The sequence below is a fragment of the Saimiri boliviensis genome, chromosome 2 (assembly GCF_048565385.1).
Source record: "Saimiri boliviensis isolate mSaiBol1 chromosome 2, mSaiBol1.pri, whole genome shotgun sequence".
Classification (NCBI taxonomy): domain Eukaryota; kingdom Metazoa; phylum Chordata; class Mammalia; order Primates; family Cebidae; genus Saimiri; species Saimiri boliviensis.
Genome location: NC_133450.1, coordinates 83,416,029 through 83,435,235, shown reverse-complemented (window position 1 = coordinate 83,435,235; position 19,207 = coordinate 83,416,029). Strand labels below are relative to the sequence as shown.

At 41.9% G+C, this 19,207-nt stretch overlaps 1 protein-coding gene and 1 non-coding gene across 5 annotated transcripts in view; both read left to right on the top strand.

Annotated features, from left to right (window-relative positions):
* The window catches only part of HAUS2 (HAUS augmin like complex subunit 2), a 24,978-nt gene extending 5,771 nt beyond the window's left edge, over positions 1–19,207 (top strand). For 2 of the 4 annotated variants that reach the window (XM_010339583.2, XM_010339582.3), the window contains exons 2-6: positions 4,874–4,966; positions 6,242–6,311; positions 8,218–8,350; positions 12,032–12,140; positions 15,821–19,207. In XM_010339583.2, the coding sequence (XP_010337885.1) occupies positions 4,877–4,966; positions 6,242–6,311; positions 8,218–8,350; positions 12,032–12,140; positions 15,821–16,027 (609 nt within the window). In that variant the 5' untranslated portion in view covers positions 4,874–4,876 and the 3' untranslated portion in view covers positions 16,028–19,207. Of the gene's footprint in view, positions 1–4,873; positions 4,967–6,239; positions 6,312–7,722; positions 7,811–8,217; positions 8,351–12,031; positions 12,141–15,820 lie in introns of those variants that run through there. The other 2 variants (XM_074393798.1, XM_074393799.1) reach the window with 2 other exon arrangements.
* LOC120364048 (U4 spliceosomal RNA) lies at positions 14,814–14,957 on the top strand. The gene has a single exon (XR_005579406.1). It is a non-coding gene; the product is annotated as a U4 spliceosomal RNA (small nuclear RNA).

Below are 19,207 nucleotides of genomic sequence, written 5' to 3'. Positions count from 1 at the left end.
CACTTTTGCCATCAGTAAAATATCTTGTGTTATCTACTTCAGTGAATGGCAAAACTCTGTCCACTCACCTGAGGCAGAATCCTTGGAGTATTAACTCGATTTTATCCCTGACTTCCCATATCAACTGAGATTTCTCAATTCTACCTTTTCAAGAACTCCTATCTTTTCTTCCTTTCCTTTTTAACTGCTGCTGACCTAGTTCACATACTTATCCTCACCTGGAATACTGTAGTAGGCACCTGTTTAAATATCGAATCCCTCCAGTCCATTTCTCCACTAGTGATTTTTTGTTTATGTTGGCTAGTTACCAGGGTTTTCTTTCTTTTTTTATTATGGTAAAATACATGTAACATAAAACTTACCTTTTTTTTTTTTTTTTTTTTTTTTTTTGAGACAGAGTTTCGCTCTTGTTACCCAGGCTGGAGTGCAATGGCGCGATCTCGGCTCACCGCAACTTCCGCCTCCTGGGTTCAGGCAATTCTCCTGCCTCAGCCTCCTGAGTAGCTGGGATTACAGGCATGTGCCACCATGCCCAGCTAATTTTTTGTATTTTTAGTAGAGACGGGGTTTCATCATGTTGACCAAGGATGGTCTCGATCTCTTGACCTCGTGATCCACCCGCCTCGGCCTCCCAAAGTGCTGGGATTACAGGCTTGAGCCACCGCGCCCGGCAAAATTTACCATTTTAACTATCTTAAAATGTACAATTCAATGGCATTTCACTATACTCAATATTGTGCAACTGTTATCAGAAACATTTTTTTCACTCCAAATGGGAAACCTGTACTATTCCTAATTCCTCCCTCTTCATTAGTGTTTTATTTTGTTTCTTTTATGGGTACACATATGTATATTTGAGACAGAGTCTTGCTGTGTCGCGCAGGCTGGAGTGCAGTAGTGGGCTCACAGCTCACTGCAGCCTCCCCCTTCTGGGCTCAAGTGTTCGTACCACCTTAGCCTCCCTGGTGGCTGGGACCACAGGAATATGTCATCATGCTTGGCTAATTTTTGTATTTTTAGTAGAGATGAGGTTTTGCCATGTTGGCAAGGTCAGTCTCCAACTCCTGATCTCAGGTGTTCTACCTCCCTTAGTCCCAAAGTGTTGCGGTTACAGATGTGAGCCATCATGCCCAACCAGTTTTATTTTTCATACTATGCCAGTTAAATATCCTCCCCCTTCCCTGCTGCTGCTGAGACAGAGTCTTGCTTTGTCACCCAGGCTGGTGTTGCAGTAGCATGATCACAGCTCACTGCAGCCTCAACCTCCCAGGCTCAAGCAATCTTCCCACCCCAGCCTCCTAAGTATCTAGAACTACAGGCACACATCACCACGCCTGGCTAGCTTTTGAATTTTTTGTAGGGATAGGGTTTCACCATGTTGCCCACGCTGGTCTTGAACTCTTGGACTCAAGTAATCTGCCTGCCTTGGCCTCCCAAAGTGCTGCGATTACAGATGTGAGCCGCCATGCCCAGCCAGTTTTATTTTTCACACTACCGTAGTTGATGGCCTCCATTCGTTTTATTTTCCTTTTTTTTTTTTTTTTTTGGAGACAGAATCTCATTCTGTCACCCCTTTTACTCTAAGCAAACTTTATATCTTTTTTTTTTTTAAAGATTAAAAACCCTGTAATCCCAGCTACTCAGGAGGCTGAGACAGGAGAATTGCCTGAACCCAGGAGGCGGAGGTTGCAGTGAGCTGAGATCGCGCCATTGCACTCCAGCCTGGGTAACAAGAGCGAAACTCTCTGTCAAAAAAAAAAAACAACAAAAAAAACCCCCCACCTTTATTTATTTATTTATTTTCTGAGACAGAATCTTGCACTATCACCCAGGCTGGAGTGCAAAGGCACGATCTTGGCTCACTGCAACCTGTGCCTCCTGGGTTCAAGTGATTCTCCTGCCTCAGCCTCCCAACTAGCTGGGACTACAGGCGTGTGCCACCACACCCAGCTGATTTTTGTATTTTTAGTAGAGACGGGGTTTCACCATGTTGGCCAGGCCTGTCTCCAACTCCTGATCTTAGGTGATCCACCCATCTTAGCCTCCCAGAGTGCCAGGATTATAGGCGTGAGCCACCGCACCCAGCGAGTTTTATTTTTCATACTGCCCCAGTTAAATCTCCCTCCCTCTCCACCACTGCTGAGACACGGTCTTGCTCTGTCACCCAGGCTGGTATTGCAGTGGCATGATCACAGCTCACTGCCGCCTCAACCTCCCAGGCTCAAGCAATCTTCCCACCCCAGCCTCCTGAGTAGCTGGTACTACAGGCACACGTCATCACGCCTGGCTAATTTTTAAACTTTTTATAGAGACAAGGTCTCCCTGTGTTGTGCAGGCTGGTCTCAAACTCCTGGGCTTAAGCAGTTCTGCTTTGGTATCCCAGAGTGCTGGGATTACAGGTGTGAGCCATCATACCAGCCTGTATTTCTAAATAAAGTATTAAAATTTTCACTTGCTCCCATTTTCTGCAGTATGATTGTTCAGCATAGCACTCAGGATCATCTATGATTATGTGGAGACTATGTTTTCAGCTATATCTGACCCCTCTTTTCACATATATGCTAGTACTGATGGCTATTGAACATTTATGATGTTTTTCATCTTTCTACCTAGAGTGCCTTTTTTTTCCCTTCCATTATGAGCCTTGTGAGGGTATAGAACTTGTTTCACTCATATTTGAATATTTCATTGCCTAACTCAGTGTTTATAAAATTGATTATTTTTGGACAGTAAACTTTTGCTATGAAGAGTCAGATAGTAAATATGGCTTTGTGGGCTATATGGTTGCAGCTCTACAACTAGGTGGTTGTATAAAAGCAGCCAGAGATAGTATGTAAATGAATGAGAAAAGTCATGTTCCAATAAACCTTTATTTCTGGACCATGAAATTTGAATTTCACATCATTTTCTTTTCCTTTCTTTCTTTCTTTTTTTTTTTTTTTTTTTTTTTTTGAGATGGAGTTTCTCGCTGTGTCACCCAGGCTGGGGTGCAATGGCACAATCTCAGCTCACTACAACCTCCAAATTCTGGGTTCAAGCAATTCTCCTGCCTCAGACTTTTGAGTAGCTGGAATTACAGGCTTCCGCCACCACACCTGGCTAATTTTTTGTATTTTCAGTAGAGACGGAGTTTCACCATGTTGGCCAGGCAGGTATTGAACTCCTGACCTCAGGTAATCCACCCTCCTTGGCCTCCCAAAGTTGGGATTACAGGTGTGAGCCACTGTGCTTGGCTTTTCTTTTTTTTGTGTGTGAGACAGGGTCTTACTCTGTCACCCAGACTGGAGTGCAGTGGTGATCTCAACTTACCACAGATTTTGCCTCCCAGGCTCCAGCAATTCTCCTGCCTCAGCTTCCTGAGTAGCTGGGATTATAGTTGTGCACCACTACTGCCTGGCTAATTTTTATATTTTTAGTGGAGACAGAGTTTCACTGTATTGACCAGGCTGGTCTTGAACTCCTGATCTCAAATGATCCATCCATCTCAGCCTCCCAAGTGCAGCCTCTTATAAAATCTTCTTTGTCTTTGATTTTCTTTTTCCCAACAATTTGAAAATATAAAAACCATGCCTGGCTCACAGGCTGTACAAAAACAGGCAATGGACTACATTTATTTCATGGACTATAGTTTTCCAATCCTTGGCCTATCTGATGTCTAAACTTCTTTGGGCTGGGCATAGTGGCCAACATGGTGAAACCCCATCCCTACCAGAAATACAAAAAAATTAGCTGGGAGTGGTGGTGGTGGGTACCTGTCATCCCACTTACTTGGGAAGCTGAGGCAGAAGAGTCAGTTGAACATAGGAGGCAGAGGTTGTAGTAAGCCAAAATCATGCCATTGCACTCTAGTCTGGGCAACAAGAGCAAAACTCAGTCTCAAAGAAAAAAAAAAGTTCTTTACTGTGCTAGCATTCTAGACAACAAGATGATAAAGAAAATTATGGATGAAGTCTAGGGATGCACAAAATAATACTCACTTCTGAGATAATGCGCAATGTAACCTGCCATATGACAGAGACTCACGGAATGAAGGGATAAAAAAGAAGGGGCAACCTTTTTAGAAGAATAATTATACCTGGACACAAACATTCCTTTATCTGAAAGATTAGAATGTTAACATATACACTGTGAATGACTTGTAGCCAGTTGGGGGGTCATTTAACAAATCAGATAAATGATTGCATGAAGGGAAAAAGAGTTTTATTTCAACCCCAGAACCTCAGATTGAGCCTGAGTGATTTGGAAAGATGGAGGTGATTCTCTTAGAATCCTCTGATAAACTATCAGTAATGCAAATCTGTTTTGTATGGCACCTTAGGAAATAATACAAAGTGAGTGTGTTGTTTGCTTCTCTTTTTTTTTTTTTTTTTTTTTTTTCTAGATGGAGTCTAGCTCTGTCGCTCAGGCGGGAGTGCTGTGGTGTGATCTCAGCTCACTGCAACCTCCACCTCTTGGGTTCAAGTGATTCTCCTGCCTTCTGTTGCAGCCTCCTGAGTAGCTGGAACTATGGGCGCATACCAGTACGCCTGGCTAATTTTTTGTATTTTTAACAGACGGAGTTCACCATGTTAGCCAGGATGGTCTCTATCTCCTGACCTCGTGATCCACCCACTTTGGCCTCCCAAAGTGCTGGATTGCAGGTGTGAGCCACTGTGCCCAGCCTTTCTTCTTTTTAAAAAATTTGAGCAAGTGGTTTGTGATAGTGAACGTTCTCAAATGGAATTACACATTGCTGCTGTTTTACTTTGTACTTCATGTTCAGAGGCAGCGTTGGACATAATATATTCTCGTATTTCAGACTATGGGCCTGCTATTCCTATGTACCGAAATTCTTTGTGACATACTGTTACTTTCCTTGTTTATTTACCAACAGGAGATGTTAAACACATCCAAGAAAACAGCTTCTTGTTTTGTGAACTTCTCCAGATTACAGCAGATCACAGATATTCAAGCTGAAATCTACCAGGTAAATCATGTTGAACTTTTCACTTTCTATGTCCAGTATAGGAAAACAAAAACAAAAACTGGCCAGGTGTAGAGGCTCCCATCTGTAATCCTCACACTTTTGGAGGCCAAGCTGGGATGATTGCTTGAGCCCAGGAATTTGATACCAGTATGGGCAAAATAGGGAGATCTCATCTCAATAAAAAATTTAAAAAATAAGCAGACATGGTGGCACAAACCTGTAGTCCCAGCTACTTGGGAGGCTGAGGTGTGAGGTTCACTTGAGCCTGAGATGTTGAGGCTGCATTGAGCCATGTTTGCACCACAGCACTCCAACCTGGGTGACAGAGGGAGATGCTATATCAGAAACAAAGAAAACTTTATTAATTCTAACAGCAATTCCTTTGAACTTAGAACAGTGTCTAGCACATAGCTAGGTAGCTACGTGTTTACTTAATAGTAGTAACAGTAATAGTAGTAATAACAGTAGCGGTAGCAGGGCAAGAACAGCAAAATAAAAAACTTCAATAAATCCCCTGGACTCTTTTTTTTCCTTTGAGACGGAGTTTCGCTCTTGTTACCCAGGCTAGAGTGCAATGGCACAATCTCGGCTCACCACAACCTCCACCTCCTGGGTTCAAGCAATTCTCCTGCCTCAGCCTCCCGCGTAGCTGGGACTACAGGCGCGCGCCATCATGCCCAGCTAATTTTTGTATTTTTAGTAGAGACAGGGTTTCACCATGTTGACCAGGATGGTCTCGATCTCTTGACCTCGTGATCCACCCGCCTCGGCCTCCCAAAGTGCTGGGATTATAGGCGTGAGCCACCGTGCCTGGCCGCCTTTTTTTTTTTTTTTGATACAGTCTTGCTTTCACCCAGACTGGAGTAAGGTGGTGCAATTTCAGCTCACTACAACCTCTACATCCCAGGTTCAAGGGATCCTCGTGCTTCATCTACCCAAGTAGCTAGGATTACAGGGATGTGCCACTACACCCAGCTAATTTTTGTATTTTTAGTAGAGACAGGGTTTTGCCATGTTGGTCAGGCTGATCTCAAATTCCTGGCCTCAAGTGATCCACCCACCTTGGCCTCCCAAAGTGGTGGAATTACAGGTGTAAGCCACTGTACCTGTCCGCCCCTGGGCTCTTATAACAAATTATACTTCCATCCTACTCAAGGAATATACTTAAAGCATAGTCCTAGTTTCGACTATCCATTTTTGCCAAAGTTTAAGGCTAAAGTTTAACTTCAGGATACTTTCTGAGTGAGCTAAATGTTACTTTTGTTCCTTATGTAGAAAAACCTGGAAATTGAACTCCTGAAACTAGAAAAAGATACAGCAGATGTTGTTCATCCTTTCTTTTTGGGTAAGTGGTCTGGTTAGGTGGATAATCACTGGAATTTCAGCTTTTTCTTGGATTACTGTAAATGAGCACCAGTCAAATTATGATACACCATCATTCTTCCAGGTGTAGTCCCAAAGCTAACAAAGTCTTCTAATTCTGTGCTGAAATAGAAGTTCTGTTGACTTGAGTAGCACAAATAGCATAAAAAGTGACCAAATTGGCTTCTCAAAGTCAGGAGAACTGGAAAGACAAAGTCTGAGGAACTTTTCAGATTAAAGGAGACCAAAGGGGCATGACAGCTAAAGCACTGTATGATCATGGATTCAATTTTTTTTTTTTAATATGTTAGGGTCTTCTTACATTGCCTAGGATCGTCTTGAATGGCTCAAGCAATCCTCCCAACTCAGCCTCCCAAGTAGCTGGGATCACAGGTGCATACCATCACAGCTGGCAATGTATTGAATATTTGATGAGAAAATTTTCTTGTGTCCAGGCGTGGAGATTCATGCCTGTAAACCCAGGACTTTGGGAGGCCAAGGTGGGTGGATTACTTGAGCTTGGGAGTTCAAGACCAGTCTGGGCAACATGGTGAAAACCCATCTCTACAAAAAAGTACAAAAATTAGCCAGGCATTGTAGCCTGTGCCTATAGTACCTGTTACATGAAAGGGTGAGGCAGGAGGATTGCCTGAGCCTAGGAGGTTGAGGCTGCAGTGAGCTATGATTGTACTACAGCACTCCAGCCTGGGTGACAGAGTGAGACTCTGTCTCAAAAAAAAGAAAGAATTTTTTTTTTTTTTTTGCCGTAAAGGACATTATTGGGATACTTAGTGATTTTTAAATATGGGCTATATTAAATGTTGGTAGTATTGTATCAATGTTAAATTTTTTGAATTTGATATTGTGTTTTAGTTACATAGCAGAACGTTCCTGTTCTTGGGAAATACATGCAAACATTTTACAGGTAAAAAATATCATGCTGTATGCAGCTTACTCTCAAATGGGTCAGCAAAAATTGAGAGAAAGAGAAATAGTGTGTGTATGTGTACATATATAGAGAAAGATAAAAATAAAATGTAGCCAAATGTTAACAGTCGGTGAATATAGGTAAAATGTATATGGGAGTTCACTGAGCTTTTTTTGAAACTTTTCTGCAAATCTGAAATTTTTTTAAGTGAGAATTTTAAAGAAAGGTCAATTGGCAGCCATTAACTGAATGGGAAAAATAATGAGATAATCTGAAATAGCTTGTAAGATGACTTTTTTTTTTTTTTTTTTTTTTTTTTAAAGAGTATTGCTCTGTTACCCATGTGGGAATACAAGTCACTTACTTCAACACCTGGATTCAACTGATTGTCTCAAGTAGCTAGGACTACTGGCATATGCCACCCACCATGCCCAGCTAAAAAAATTTTTTTTCCTTTTTTTTGTAGAGATGAGGTCTTGCTATGTTGCCCAGGCTGGTCCAAACTCCTAGCCTCAATCCTCCTGCTTCAGTCTCCCAAAGCACTGCAATTACAGGTATGAGCTAGCGCATCAGCTAAGGTGACTCTTTTTCTATAGTCTGTTACAGACAACTAGAGTCAGGGATAGGAAAAAATACATTGTGTTAAGAATGTAGCTCTGGCTATAAGAACTGAATATGAGGTAGAGATGAGAAACACAGAAAGAATTTAGCATTAGATTTAGTTATCACTAGGAAAAGAGGTAATAGAAATATAATAGATAAACAAAAACCAACTAGGAGGAAGTTGTTGAAGATGAAATTGGTATTGGTATTAAAGTTAGCAAAGAGGAAACATTTAGGAGGGTAATGATGGGATAAATTTTTGACATTGGTAGTGTCAAACCAAGGCAAAGAAGAAATTATTGGTGATCCTGTTATCTGTCCCATTGCTAACTATAATTACTATTTTTAATTTGTATAGCTCAGAAGTGTCATACTCTGCAAAGCATGAATAATCATTTGGAAGCAGTGCTGAAAGAGAAGAGATCCCTTAGGCAAAGACTGTTGAAACCCATGTGCCAGGAAAACTTACCTATTGAAGCTGTTTATCACAGGTTAGACTGAAAAGTAGACATTAACAGTTACATCTGTTTTCTGAGTTTAGTTTTTGTTTACAGTTACTTTGTAGCAGAATTCATAAGACAATTAGTGATTGTAGTTGGCTTTTTTTGTTTGTTTTTTTGAGACAGAATATCTTGCTCTGTCGCCCAGGCTGGAGGGCAGTGGCATGATCTTGGCTCACTTCAACCTCTGCCTCCCGGGTTCAAGCACCTCTCCTGCCCCAGCCTCCCGCGTAGCTGGAACTACAGTTGCGTACCACCACACACGGCTAATGTTTAGTAGAGATGGGCTTTTACCATGTTGGCCAGTATGGTCTCGAACTCCTGACCTCGTGATCCACCCACCCCTGCCTCCCAGAGTGCTAGGATTACAGGCATGAGCCACTGCACCCAGCGTGATTGTATTTGTTAACATTAATGTTGATATAACAGAAAGAAAATCTTTGCTGTTAAACAGTAATACCTATGGCAAAAAGAAAGAACTTCCTTTTCACCATTGGGAATTATAAATTATGACTTTAATGAAAGAAATTAGATCCGTAATAACAATAAAAATTGTTTGTATCTGAAGTAAACTCGTTGTCAAGTGAATTCATTGTTGAGTTAATGTTGCCTATATGTAAAAATTCTGTTGGGGGTGTTTAACTGGGGCGGATGAAAACACTATCAACTAAGGGAGGAAAAAAACTGGATTCTTTTCTCATCTTTACTGTTTATATGCCTCAAAGCCTTGAGCAAATTATTTAAATTTTTGCCTTGGTTTCCCAGTAAATAGAATGGAGATGACTTCTATTGCCCTCTTCCTCACAGAGTGTTACAAGTATCAAATTGAAGATATAGGTTATTACTAATGATAAATACCAGCCTGGGCACCATGGTGAGACTCCCATTTCTACAAAAAAAAAAAAAAAAATTATCTGCGCATTATGGTTCACACCTGTATTCTTAGCTACCTGAGAGGCTGAGCTGGGAGGAAGACCTGAACCCAGGAGGTTAAGTCTGCAATGAGTCGTGATCGCACCAGCCTGAGTGACAGACCGAAACGCTATCTCAAATAAATAAATAAGCAAGCATTTGGGGATCTGGTTGTTAACTTTCTCCACCAGTGCCTCACTAGCTTAAACAAACCAGTATCTTCTCTTAAGTGTCAGATTTTTTATTTTGTAGGAAAATAATAAATATGCAAAAACTTATTCTTCAAAAACAAAAACAAAAAACGAACATGGCTGGGCACAGTGGCTCACGCCTGTAATCCCAGCACTTTGGGAGACTGAGGCGGGCAGATCACTTGAGGCCAGGAATTCAAGACCAGCCTGGCCAACATGGCGAAACCCCATCTCTACCAAAAAAATACATAATATGCTGGGCATGGTGGCACATGCCTGTAATCCCAGCTACTAGGGAGGCTGAGGCAGGGGAATCACTTGAACCCAGGAGGTGGAGGTTGTAGTAAGCTGAAGTCACGCCACTGCACTCCAGCCTGAGAGACAGGGTGAGAATTCGTCTCAAAACAAAATACAAAACAAAAACCCTCTCTTGTAACTATATTCAGTAGCTATTCAGTACATTATCATTACCCTTGACATATATATTGTACTACATCTCAGAACTGGGCAATGATTTGAAAGCATTTTGCAAATGCAGAAATACAAAGTAGCTTTATGTGTAGGCTTTTTCAATGAAATACATTTATCCTTACTGTCTTCATTCTTCATAGAGAATGAGTGTTTGAAATGGAATAAGGCTGGGTGCCATGGCTCATGCCTGTAATTCCAGTAGTTTGGGAGGCCAAGGTGGGTGGATCACTTGAGGCCAGGAGTTCGAGACCAGCCTTGCCAACATGACAAAACCCTGTCTCTTCTAAAAATATAAAAATTAGCTGGGCATTGTGATGCATGCCTGTAATCTCAGTTACTCAGGAGGCTGAGGCACAAGAATCTCTTGAACCCAGGAGACGGTTACAGTGAGCCAAGACTGCCACTGCACTCCAGCCTGGGTGACAGAGTGAGACTCTGTCTGAGAAAAACGGAAAACAAGAAATGGAATGAGGAATGGAGTTTTATCTAAGGAATTTTTTTTTTTTTTTTTTTTGAGATGGAGTTTCAGTCTTGTTACCCAGGCTGGAGTGCAATGGCGCGATCTTGGCTCACCGCAACCTCCGCCTCCTGGGTTCAGGCAATTCTCCTGCCTCAGCCTCCTGACTAGCTGGGATTACAGGCACGCGCCACCAAGCCCAGCTAATTTTTTGTATTTTTAGTAGAGACGGGGTTTCACTATGTTGACCAGGATGGTCTCGATCTCTCAACCTCGTGATCCACCCCCCTCGGCCTCCCAAAGTGCTAGGATTACAGGCTTGAGCCACCGTGCCCGGCCTTTTTTTTTTTTTTTTTTTTTGAGACGGAGTTTCACTCTTGTTACCCGGGCTGGAGTGCAATGGCGCGATCTCGGCTCACCGCAACCTCTGCCTCCTGGGTTCAGGCAATTCTCCTGTCTCGGCCTCCTGAGTAGCTGGGATTACAGGCACACGCCACTATGCCCAGCTAATTTTTTTGTATTTTTTGTAGAGACGGGGTTTCACAATGTTGACCGGGATGGTCTCGATCTCTTGACCTCGTGATCCACCCACCTCGGCCTCCCAAAGTGGTGGGATTACAGGCTTGAGCCACCGCGCCCGGACAGGAAATTTCTTTTTCTTTTTTTTTTTTTTTTTGAGACGGAGTTTCGCTCTTGTTACCCAGGCTGGAGTGCAATGGCACGATCTCGGCTCACTGCAACCTCCGCCTCCTGGGTTCAGGCAATTCTCCTGCCTCAGCCTCCTGAGTAGCTGGGATTACAGGCACGAGCCACCATGCCCAGCTAATTTTTTGTATTTTTAGTAGAGACAGGGTTTCACCTTGTTGACCAGGATGGTCTCGATCTCCTGACCTCGTGATCCACCCGCCTCAGCCTCCCAAAGTGCTGGGATTACAGGCTTGAGCCACCGCACCCGGCTAGGAAATTTCTTATATGAGAAAATGATTAAGATTAATATTGAGGTTTTTCCAACATTAAGTTGGGTTCCAGATAATGATTACTGTTGTCTCTTTCTATTTTTTTATTTGACAAGTTATATGACAAGTTAAGTTTCTTAAAGTGAAAGGGAAGGACCTTTTTTTCATCACTAATATTTCCATGAATGCAGGAAGGTTGTTATTGGCTCATTAGGTTGATTGTAAGTCTTTACTGTTTTGTTTTGTTTTGTTTTTCTTCTTTTTTTTTTTTTTTTTTTTTTTGAGACGGAGTTTCGCTCTTGTTACCCAGGCTAGAGTGCAATGGCGCGATCTCGGCTCACTGCAACCTCCGCCTCCTGGGTTCAGGCAATTCTCCTGCCTCAGCCTCCTGAGTAGCTGGGATTATAGGCACACACCACCATGCCCGGCTAATTTTTTGTATTTTTAGTAGAGACGGGGTTTCACCATGTTGACCTGGTTGGTCTCGATCTCTCGACCTCGTGATCCACCCGCCTCGGCCTCCCAAAGTGCTGGGATTACAGGCTTGAGCCACCGCGCCCGGCTGTTTTTCTTCTTTATACTCATCAAGCACAGACCTACATTCTAGATTATAATTTAAAAGTCCTGATGAAAAGGAATACAAAACAAACTTTAAAAAATGTTAACTTTTTTCTCTCTCTTTCAGGTATATGGTACATTTACTGGAGTTGGCTGTGACTTTCATTGAGAGATTAGAAACCCACCTTGAAACAATTAGAAATATTCCTCATTTAGCTGAAAATCTAAAGAAAATGGTGAGTATTAATATAGCTGTCTTTAGTTATTTTATGCTAGAATCTCAGAGCGTGATTTTAGTTTAGCTTTTTGATAGCTAATATTATGAGCTAGTTTTTTGTTTGTTTGTTTTTTGAGACGGAGTCTCAAATGTAGCCAGATGTTAACTGGCATATGCCACCATGGATATGGCATATGCCAGTTAACATTTGGCTACATGTGCTGAAATAGAAGTTCTGTTGACTTGAGTAGTACAAATAGCATAAAAAGTGACCAAATTGGCTTCTCAAAGTCAGGAGAACTTGAAAGACAAAGTCTGCGGAACTTTTCAGATTAAAGGAGACCAAAGGGGCATGACTGCTAAAGCACTGTATGATCATGGATTCAATTTTTTTTTTTTAGTTGAATGGAGTGCAGTGGCATGATTGGCTCACTGCAACCTCCGCCTCCTGGGTTCAAGTAATTAGGAAAAAGTAGCTGGGATTACAGGTGCCTGCCACCACGCCCGGCTAATTTTTTAGTAGAGATGGGGTTTCATCATCTTGGCCAGGCTGATGTTGAACGCCTGACCTTGTGATCCACTCACTTCGGCCTCCCAAATTGCTGGGATTAAAGTTGGGAGCCACTGGATCTAGTTATTTTTTAAACCAAGGAGTGTTTTCTTGGCCGGAATGGTGGCTCACATCTGTAATCCCAGCACTTTGGGAGGCCAAGGCAGGTGGATCACCTAAGGTCAGGAGTTCGAGACTAGCCTAACCAACATGGCAAAACTCTGTCTCTACTGAAAATACAAAGATTAGCCAAGTATGGTGGTGCATGCCTGTAATCTGAGCTACTTGGGAGGCTGAGGAAGGAGAAATGCTGGAACTTGGGAGGCAGAGGTTGCAGTGAGCCAAGATCCTGCTACTGCAGTCCATCCTGGGCAAGATTCTGTCTCAGAAAAAAGAATAAAAAAAAGGAAGTGTTTTCTTATTTATTTATTCAGACCTTGGATTTAACATTTTCTTTTTTACAAAATTTTCCCATTTTTAATTCTTTTATTCCAATATTTAATAAGTATGTGTTACCTTCACTGTGCCATGACTATGCTATATATATTGTGAAAGATAGATGTGACCTATCCCTGCCTTCAAATTGTCAATGTTTGGTGAGACAGCTATAAAATATATATTTTCTACTTTATAGGATTGTATTTGCATAATAAATACAGCAAAGACTTATAAAGAAATGCTATCTATTGAGCATAGAAGAGGGAGGAATTACTTCCAATTTAGGAGGATTGGGAGTACAATGGGGTAGGAAGACTTAAAGATTTTTTGTTTTGTTTTTCTCTCTCTCTTTTTTTTTTTTTTTTAAGACGGGGTTTCACCATGTTGGTCAGGCTGGTCTTGAACTCCCGACCTCAGGTGATCCGCCCGCCTTGGCCTCCAAAGTGCTTGGATTACAGGCATGAGCCACCGCATCTAGCCTGTTTTGTTTTTGTCTTTGTTTCCAGGTCCCTTGGCATTTTGGTTGGTTTTGTTTTTTAAATAGAGACGAGTTCTATGTTGCCGAGGCTGATTTCTAACTCCTAAGCTCAAGTGAGGCACCCACCTCAGCCTCTAAAAGTGCTGAGATCACAAGCATAAGCCACCATGTACGGCTTCAATAAAGTTTTATTTTAGGTGTTAGCAGTAAGCCAATTTTTTTTTTTTTTTCCTGAGCTAACAGTTTTATTCTTGTTGCCCAGGCTGGAGTGCAGTGGCACAATCTCAGCTCACTGCAAACTCCTCCACTTGGGTTCAAGCGATTCTTCTGCCTCAGTCTCTCGAGTAGGTGGGATTACAGGTGCCTGCAACCACACCTGGCTAATATTTTGTAATTTTAGTGGAGACCGAAGTTTCACCACTTTGGCCAGGCTGGTCTCCAACTCCTGATGTCAGGTGATCCACCTACCTCGGCCTCCCAAAGCGCTTGGTTTACAGGTGTGAGCCACTGTGCCCAGCCAGCGTAAGCTGAATCTTAAAGAATAGGTGAAATTCAGACATGAGTCAGAAAGAATAGTTTGGCCAAAAGGAGCAATTGGGGAAAGACATATAAGTCAAAGAACCCAGGTAGTATGGGGGTAAAGTGATACTCCACTTTGGCTGATGCCTAAAGGTATGAAGAAAATTAGCTCAGGGTTGGTTTATGGAGTGACTTAAAAACCAGACTTTACTGAGTATTGGGGAGCCATGGCGGGGGGAGGGGGGAGGGAGAAAGAGAGAGAGGGAGGGAGAGAGAGAGGGAGGGAGGGAGGGAGGGAGGGAGGGAGAGAGAGAGACGGGGCGGGGGGAGAGAGAGAGAGAGAGAGAGGAAATTGTTTTCGTTTTTTAGCAAAGGGTGCAGAGGAGTTACTTGATTAGAACTGTGCCTTAATCGTGGAGAAAGTATTTGAAAGAGTAGTCCGAGCCTTGCTACTCTTTAAGTATGGGCAGAGAGTATTAGTATCACCTGCAAGCTTGTTAGAACTACAGAACTGCAGACATCATTCACCCTAGGCCTTCAGAGTCAGAATCTATGGTTTAACAAGTTCCTCAGGTGATTCCTGTGCACATTAAAAGTTAATCAGCTCTGCGTTAGAAGACTAGGCGGAGAAACCAAAGGCAGAGAAACCTGGAGACTAATTACAGTGATTCAGTTAAAAGGTGTAAAGTATAAGAATACAGAAGATAAGCTTTGCACAGTGGCAGTATCATAGCCAATGAGGTTTATCCAAGGCGCGATTATTGCTAATTGAAAACTTTTCCCAATACCCCACCGTGACAACTTGCATATTGCCAGTCAGCACTAGCAATTTTTGACTGTCTATACGGAGACTGATTAAGAAAAAAAAAGAATACAGAAGATAAATTGTTTAGAATTTGGAGGTTAAATTTTTAGAACTTGGCTATGAGTTGGACAAGGGACACATTAAAGGTAATGAAGATTCTAGTCTGGGTGACTTGAAGTTGAGTAGGATTAGTGTGGGTTAAAGAAGTTACTAAGTTTATTTTTTGACACATCTTGCATATGTAGTAAATGGTCAATCATTGTTGAACTGTAGTTAATTGAGTTTGAATTGTTGAAGGTACATCCGGATGGAGATTACCAGTAGTCTTAAATGTGGTCCTGAATTTTAGGAAGGAGATTGCGTTTAGCAGTGTAAATTGAGAGTCATCTGCATTGAGTGATTATTGATGACAGAAGAGGTGAACTTACAAAGAGTAGGTTTGTACTGTAAGAAGTGGGAAAATACAATTTTAAGGAGCTTTTCAAGTAAGGGGCTCGGCCGGGTGTGGTGGCTCAAGCCTGTAATCCCAGCACTTTGGGAGGCCGAGGCGGGTGGATCACGAGGTCAAGACCATCCTGGTCAACATGGTGAAACCCCGTCTCTACTAAAAATACAAAAAAATTAGCTGGGCATGGTGGACCGTGCTTGTAATCCCAGCTACTCATGAGGCTGAGGGAGGAGAATTGCCTGAACCCAGGAGGCGGAGGTTGCAGTGAGCTGAGATCGTGCCATTGCATTCCAGCCTGGGTAACAAGAGCAAAACTCCGCCTCAAAAAAAAGAAAGAAAGAAAAAAAAAATAAGTAAGGGACTGGAAAAAGATCAGGTTTTAACCTTTGGTATCAATTATTCATGACATAATGATTTAATAACAGACATAATTTCTCCCATTTCCCTTTTCAAATTTTCAGAGCAAGGCTTTAGCAAAGATGGATATTTTGGTGACTGAGACAGAAGAATTGGCAGAGAATATACTCGAGTGGCGTAAACAACAAAAGGAAGTTTGCTCTTTTATCCCCAAAATATTAGCTGAAGAAAATTATCTTTATAAACATGATATAATGCCTCCTTTACTTTTTACTTCTAAAGTTCATGTCCAAAGTCTTAATGCCAAGTAATCATCAACTTCATTTTTGCTTAATTATGTGTAGTCATATGAAGTCTATTTCGAATTGACTGTATAACATAGTTATTAATAGTCTTTGCTGCTAGTTATACTGAAAGAACCTGCTTTATATTAGAGTATCAAGATCTCAGGTTCATTAAGACCAAACTGACTTTTCCTTTGTTTTTCATATATTTTCATTCTACTTTTTAGTAAAACTAGAGAAGATTAAAAAATAGCCATGACAATTTATTAACATAAGTGAATTAACCATTTCTCAGGCAGAAAATTCTCTATTATGTCTTTTTTAAAAAATGTGTATTTATAGCAGGGTGTGATGGCTCACACCTGCAATCCTAATAAGTTGGGAGACTGAGGTGGACAGACGGCTTGAACCCTGGAATTCAAGTCCAACCGGGGGAACATGGTGAAATCCCATATCTACAAAATATACAAAAAAATTTGCCGAGCGTGGTGGTACATGCCAGTAGTCCCAGCTATTCTGGAGGCTGAGGTAGGAGGATCACCTAAGCCTGGAAGTTCATGGTTGCAATGAGAATGATCACACCACTACAGTATAGCCTGGGTAACACAGAAAGACCCCCATCTCAAAAAAAAAAAAAAAAAAATGTGTTCTGGTCAGGGTCAGTGGCTTACACCTGTAATCCCAGCACTTAGGGAGGCCAAGGTGGGTGGATCACCTGAGGTCAGGAGTTTGAGATCAGCCTGGCCAACATGGTGAAACACCATCTCTACTAAAAATACAAAAATTAGGCCAGGAGTGGTGGCTCACGCTTATAATCCCGGCACTTTGGGAGGCCAACCCAGGTGGGTGGATCACCTGAGGTCAGGAGTTCGAGACCAACCTGGACAACATGGTGAAACCCTGTCTACTAAAAATACAAAAAAATTAGCCAGGGATGGTGGTGGATGCCTGTAATCCCAGCTACTTTGGAGGCTGAGGCAGAAGAATTGCTTGAATCTGGGAGACAAAGGTTGCAGTGAGCTGAGGTGGCACCCCTGCACTCCAGCCTCGGCAACAGAGCAAGACTTAGTCTTCAAAAAAATTAAAAATTAATACAAAACACAAGAATTACCTGGGCATGGTGGCATGCACCTGCAATCTCAGCTACTCAGGAGGCTGAGGCAGGAAAATCACTTGAACCTGGGTGATGAAGATTTCAGTGAGCCCAGATTGCACCACTGCACTCCAGCGTGGACAACAAAGCAAGACTCTGTCTCAAAAAACAAAAAACAGGTGTTTCTGAATTCGAATGGTCTTTTTAAATCTAAAAATGTCTATGGTGATTGTTCCTGTGGGAGTGTTACTAAGTATGCAGAAAAGACTAACAGCCAGCCTGACTTATCCTTTGAAAGACCTGATTGATTATAAGGTTCATCCTTGGCTGTTGCATCTGGGAACTTAGATATCAAAAGGTGTCTTAGTCTGTTCTGCTCTCATAACAGAATTACACAGACTAGGTAGTTTATAATGAACAGAAGTTTATTTGGTTCATGGGTGTGCACACAAGGCAGTCCAAGAACATGGTACCAGCATCTAGCACGGGTCTTGCCATGACAGAAGGCATCACATGGCAAGTGAGCACGAGAAAGATATATGGGGCTAAACTTAGCCTTTTATCCTGAGCCCACTCCTGAGATAGCAACACTAATTCATTAATGACAGCCAAGCCCTCCTTACCTAATCATCTTTTAAAGGTCTCTTCTCAACACTTTTACAATGTCAATTTAATTTCCAGCACTTAAAGTTTGGGGGACATATTTAAACCTTAACAGGGAAGTTCCACTCACTAAAAAGAGTGGCTCATGGTAGCTAAGCTGTTCGTACAATGTGGTTTGTGCTGAACACCTGCTTTCCTCCTGGGAGTCTACAATTTTGGTTCATGGTAGGTAGAAGGTACCTAAGTGACCAGCCCACAGTAAAAACCCTGGGCACTCTCTCTAACAAGCTTCCCTGGTAAACAACATTTCTTACATGTTGTCACAATTCAGTTGCTGGTGAAATAAAACAACACATATGTGTGACTCCACTGTTAGAGGACTCTGGGAGCTTGTGCCTGGTTTCCCCCAGACTTTGCCTCTCTACCTTTTCTCTTTCCTGTTTCACTTCATATGCTTTTGCTGTAATAAATCATAGCTGCATGATGATATGCTGAGTCCTGTGAATTCTACCTGGAAATCATGGGATCTGGAGGTAGTCTTGGAGATCCTGGCACACTAAGCAGAGTTCCTGAGTGTTTACTGGCAGCTGCAGGAATAGGCCAAGAAGAAACAGCAAAGAAAAAGGCACATTGTGGTAACTTTGGAGGTTTACCTTACAAAATGCTCAGATATTTTACCTAGCTGAGGTTATTGTGCATATAATAGAGAGTGATATACTAACAACTGCCTCAGGATATACTCATTTTTTATCAGTATTGTAAGTATCCCTGGCTTATTTTACTTTTAGACTTGGGGTTCTGTTTTGCTTTAAAACGTGTACATCAGTTTTGTTTTTGGGTTTTTTTCTTTTCTTTTTTCTAAGACAGTATCTTACCTGTCACCCAGACTACTGGAGTGTGGTATGGCCTGATCTCGGCTCACTGCAGCCTCGACCTCTCAGGCTCAAGTGATCCTTCCACCGCAGCTTCCCGAGTAGCTTGGACTATGGGCACGTGCCATCATGCCTGGCTGATTTTTGTATTTTCTGTAGAGATGGGGTTTTGCCATGTTGTCAAGGCTGGTCTCAAACTCCTGGTTTCAAACAATCCTCCCACCCCAGCCTCCCAAAGTGCTCCCTCATTACACTCCTTGACACAAGAAGACTTCAACAATGATGAGTAAAGTGGTTGTTTATAAGGAAGCAAGTGGATTACCAAAATAAATCCTGCTAAAACACCAGGTATCATGTTTTAAAGCCTACTTTGCTAATTTTACCTAATAGGATAAGAGTGGTCGTAATATTGTGAACATTACATAGACACTTAGGCAAAGCCTTTGGTTGTATTTCATCAAAAACCTGTTTATACCCCACTTTCATTTCAAAACATCTTACTATGCTTTTTCTTCATGTTATTTCCTATATTCATGTGTGTGTGTGTGTATATCACAAATACTGATATGCCTGGTTATTTTTATTTTCTATTATATCTTTTTCAAAATGTAAAAATAAACCTGTAATTTCTAACTAAAA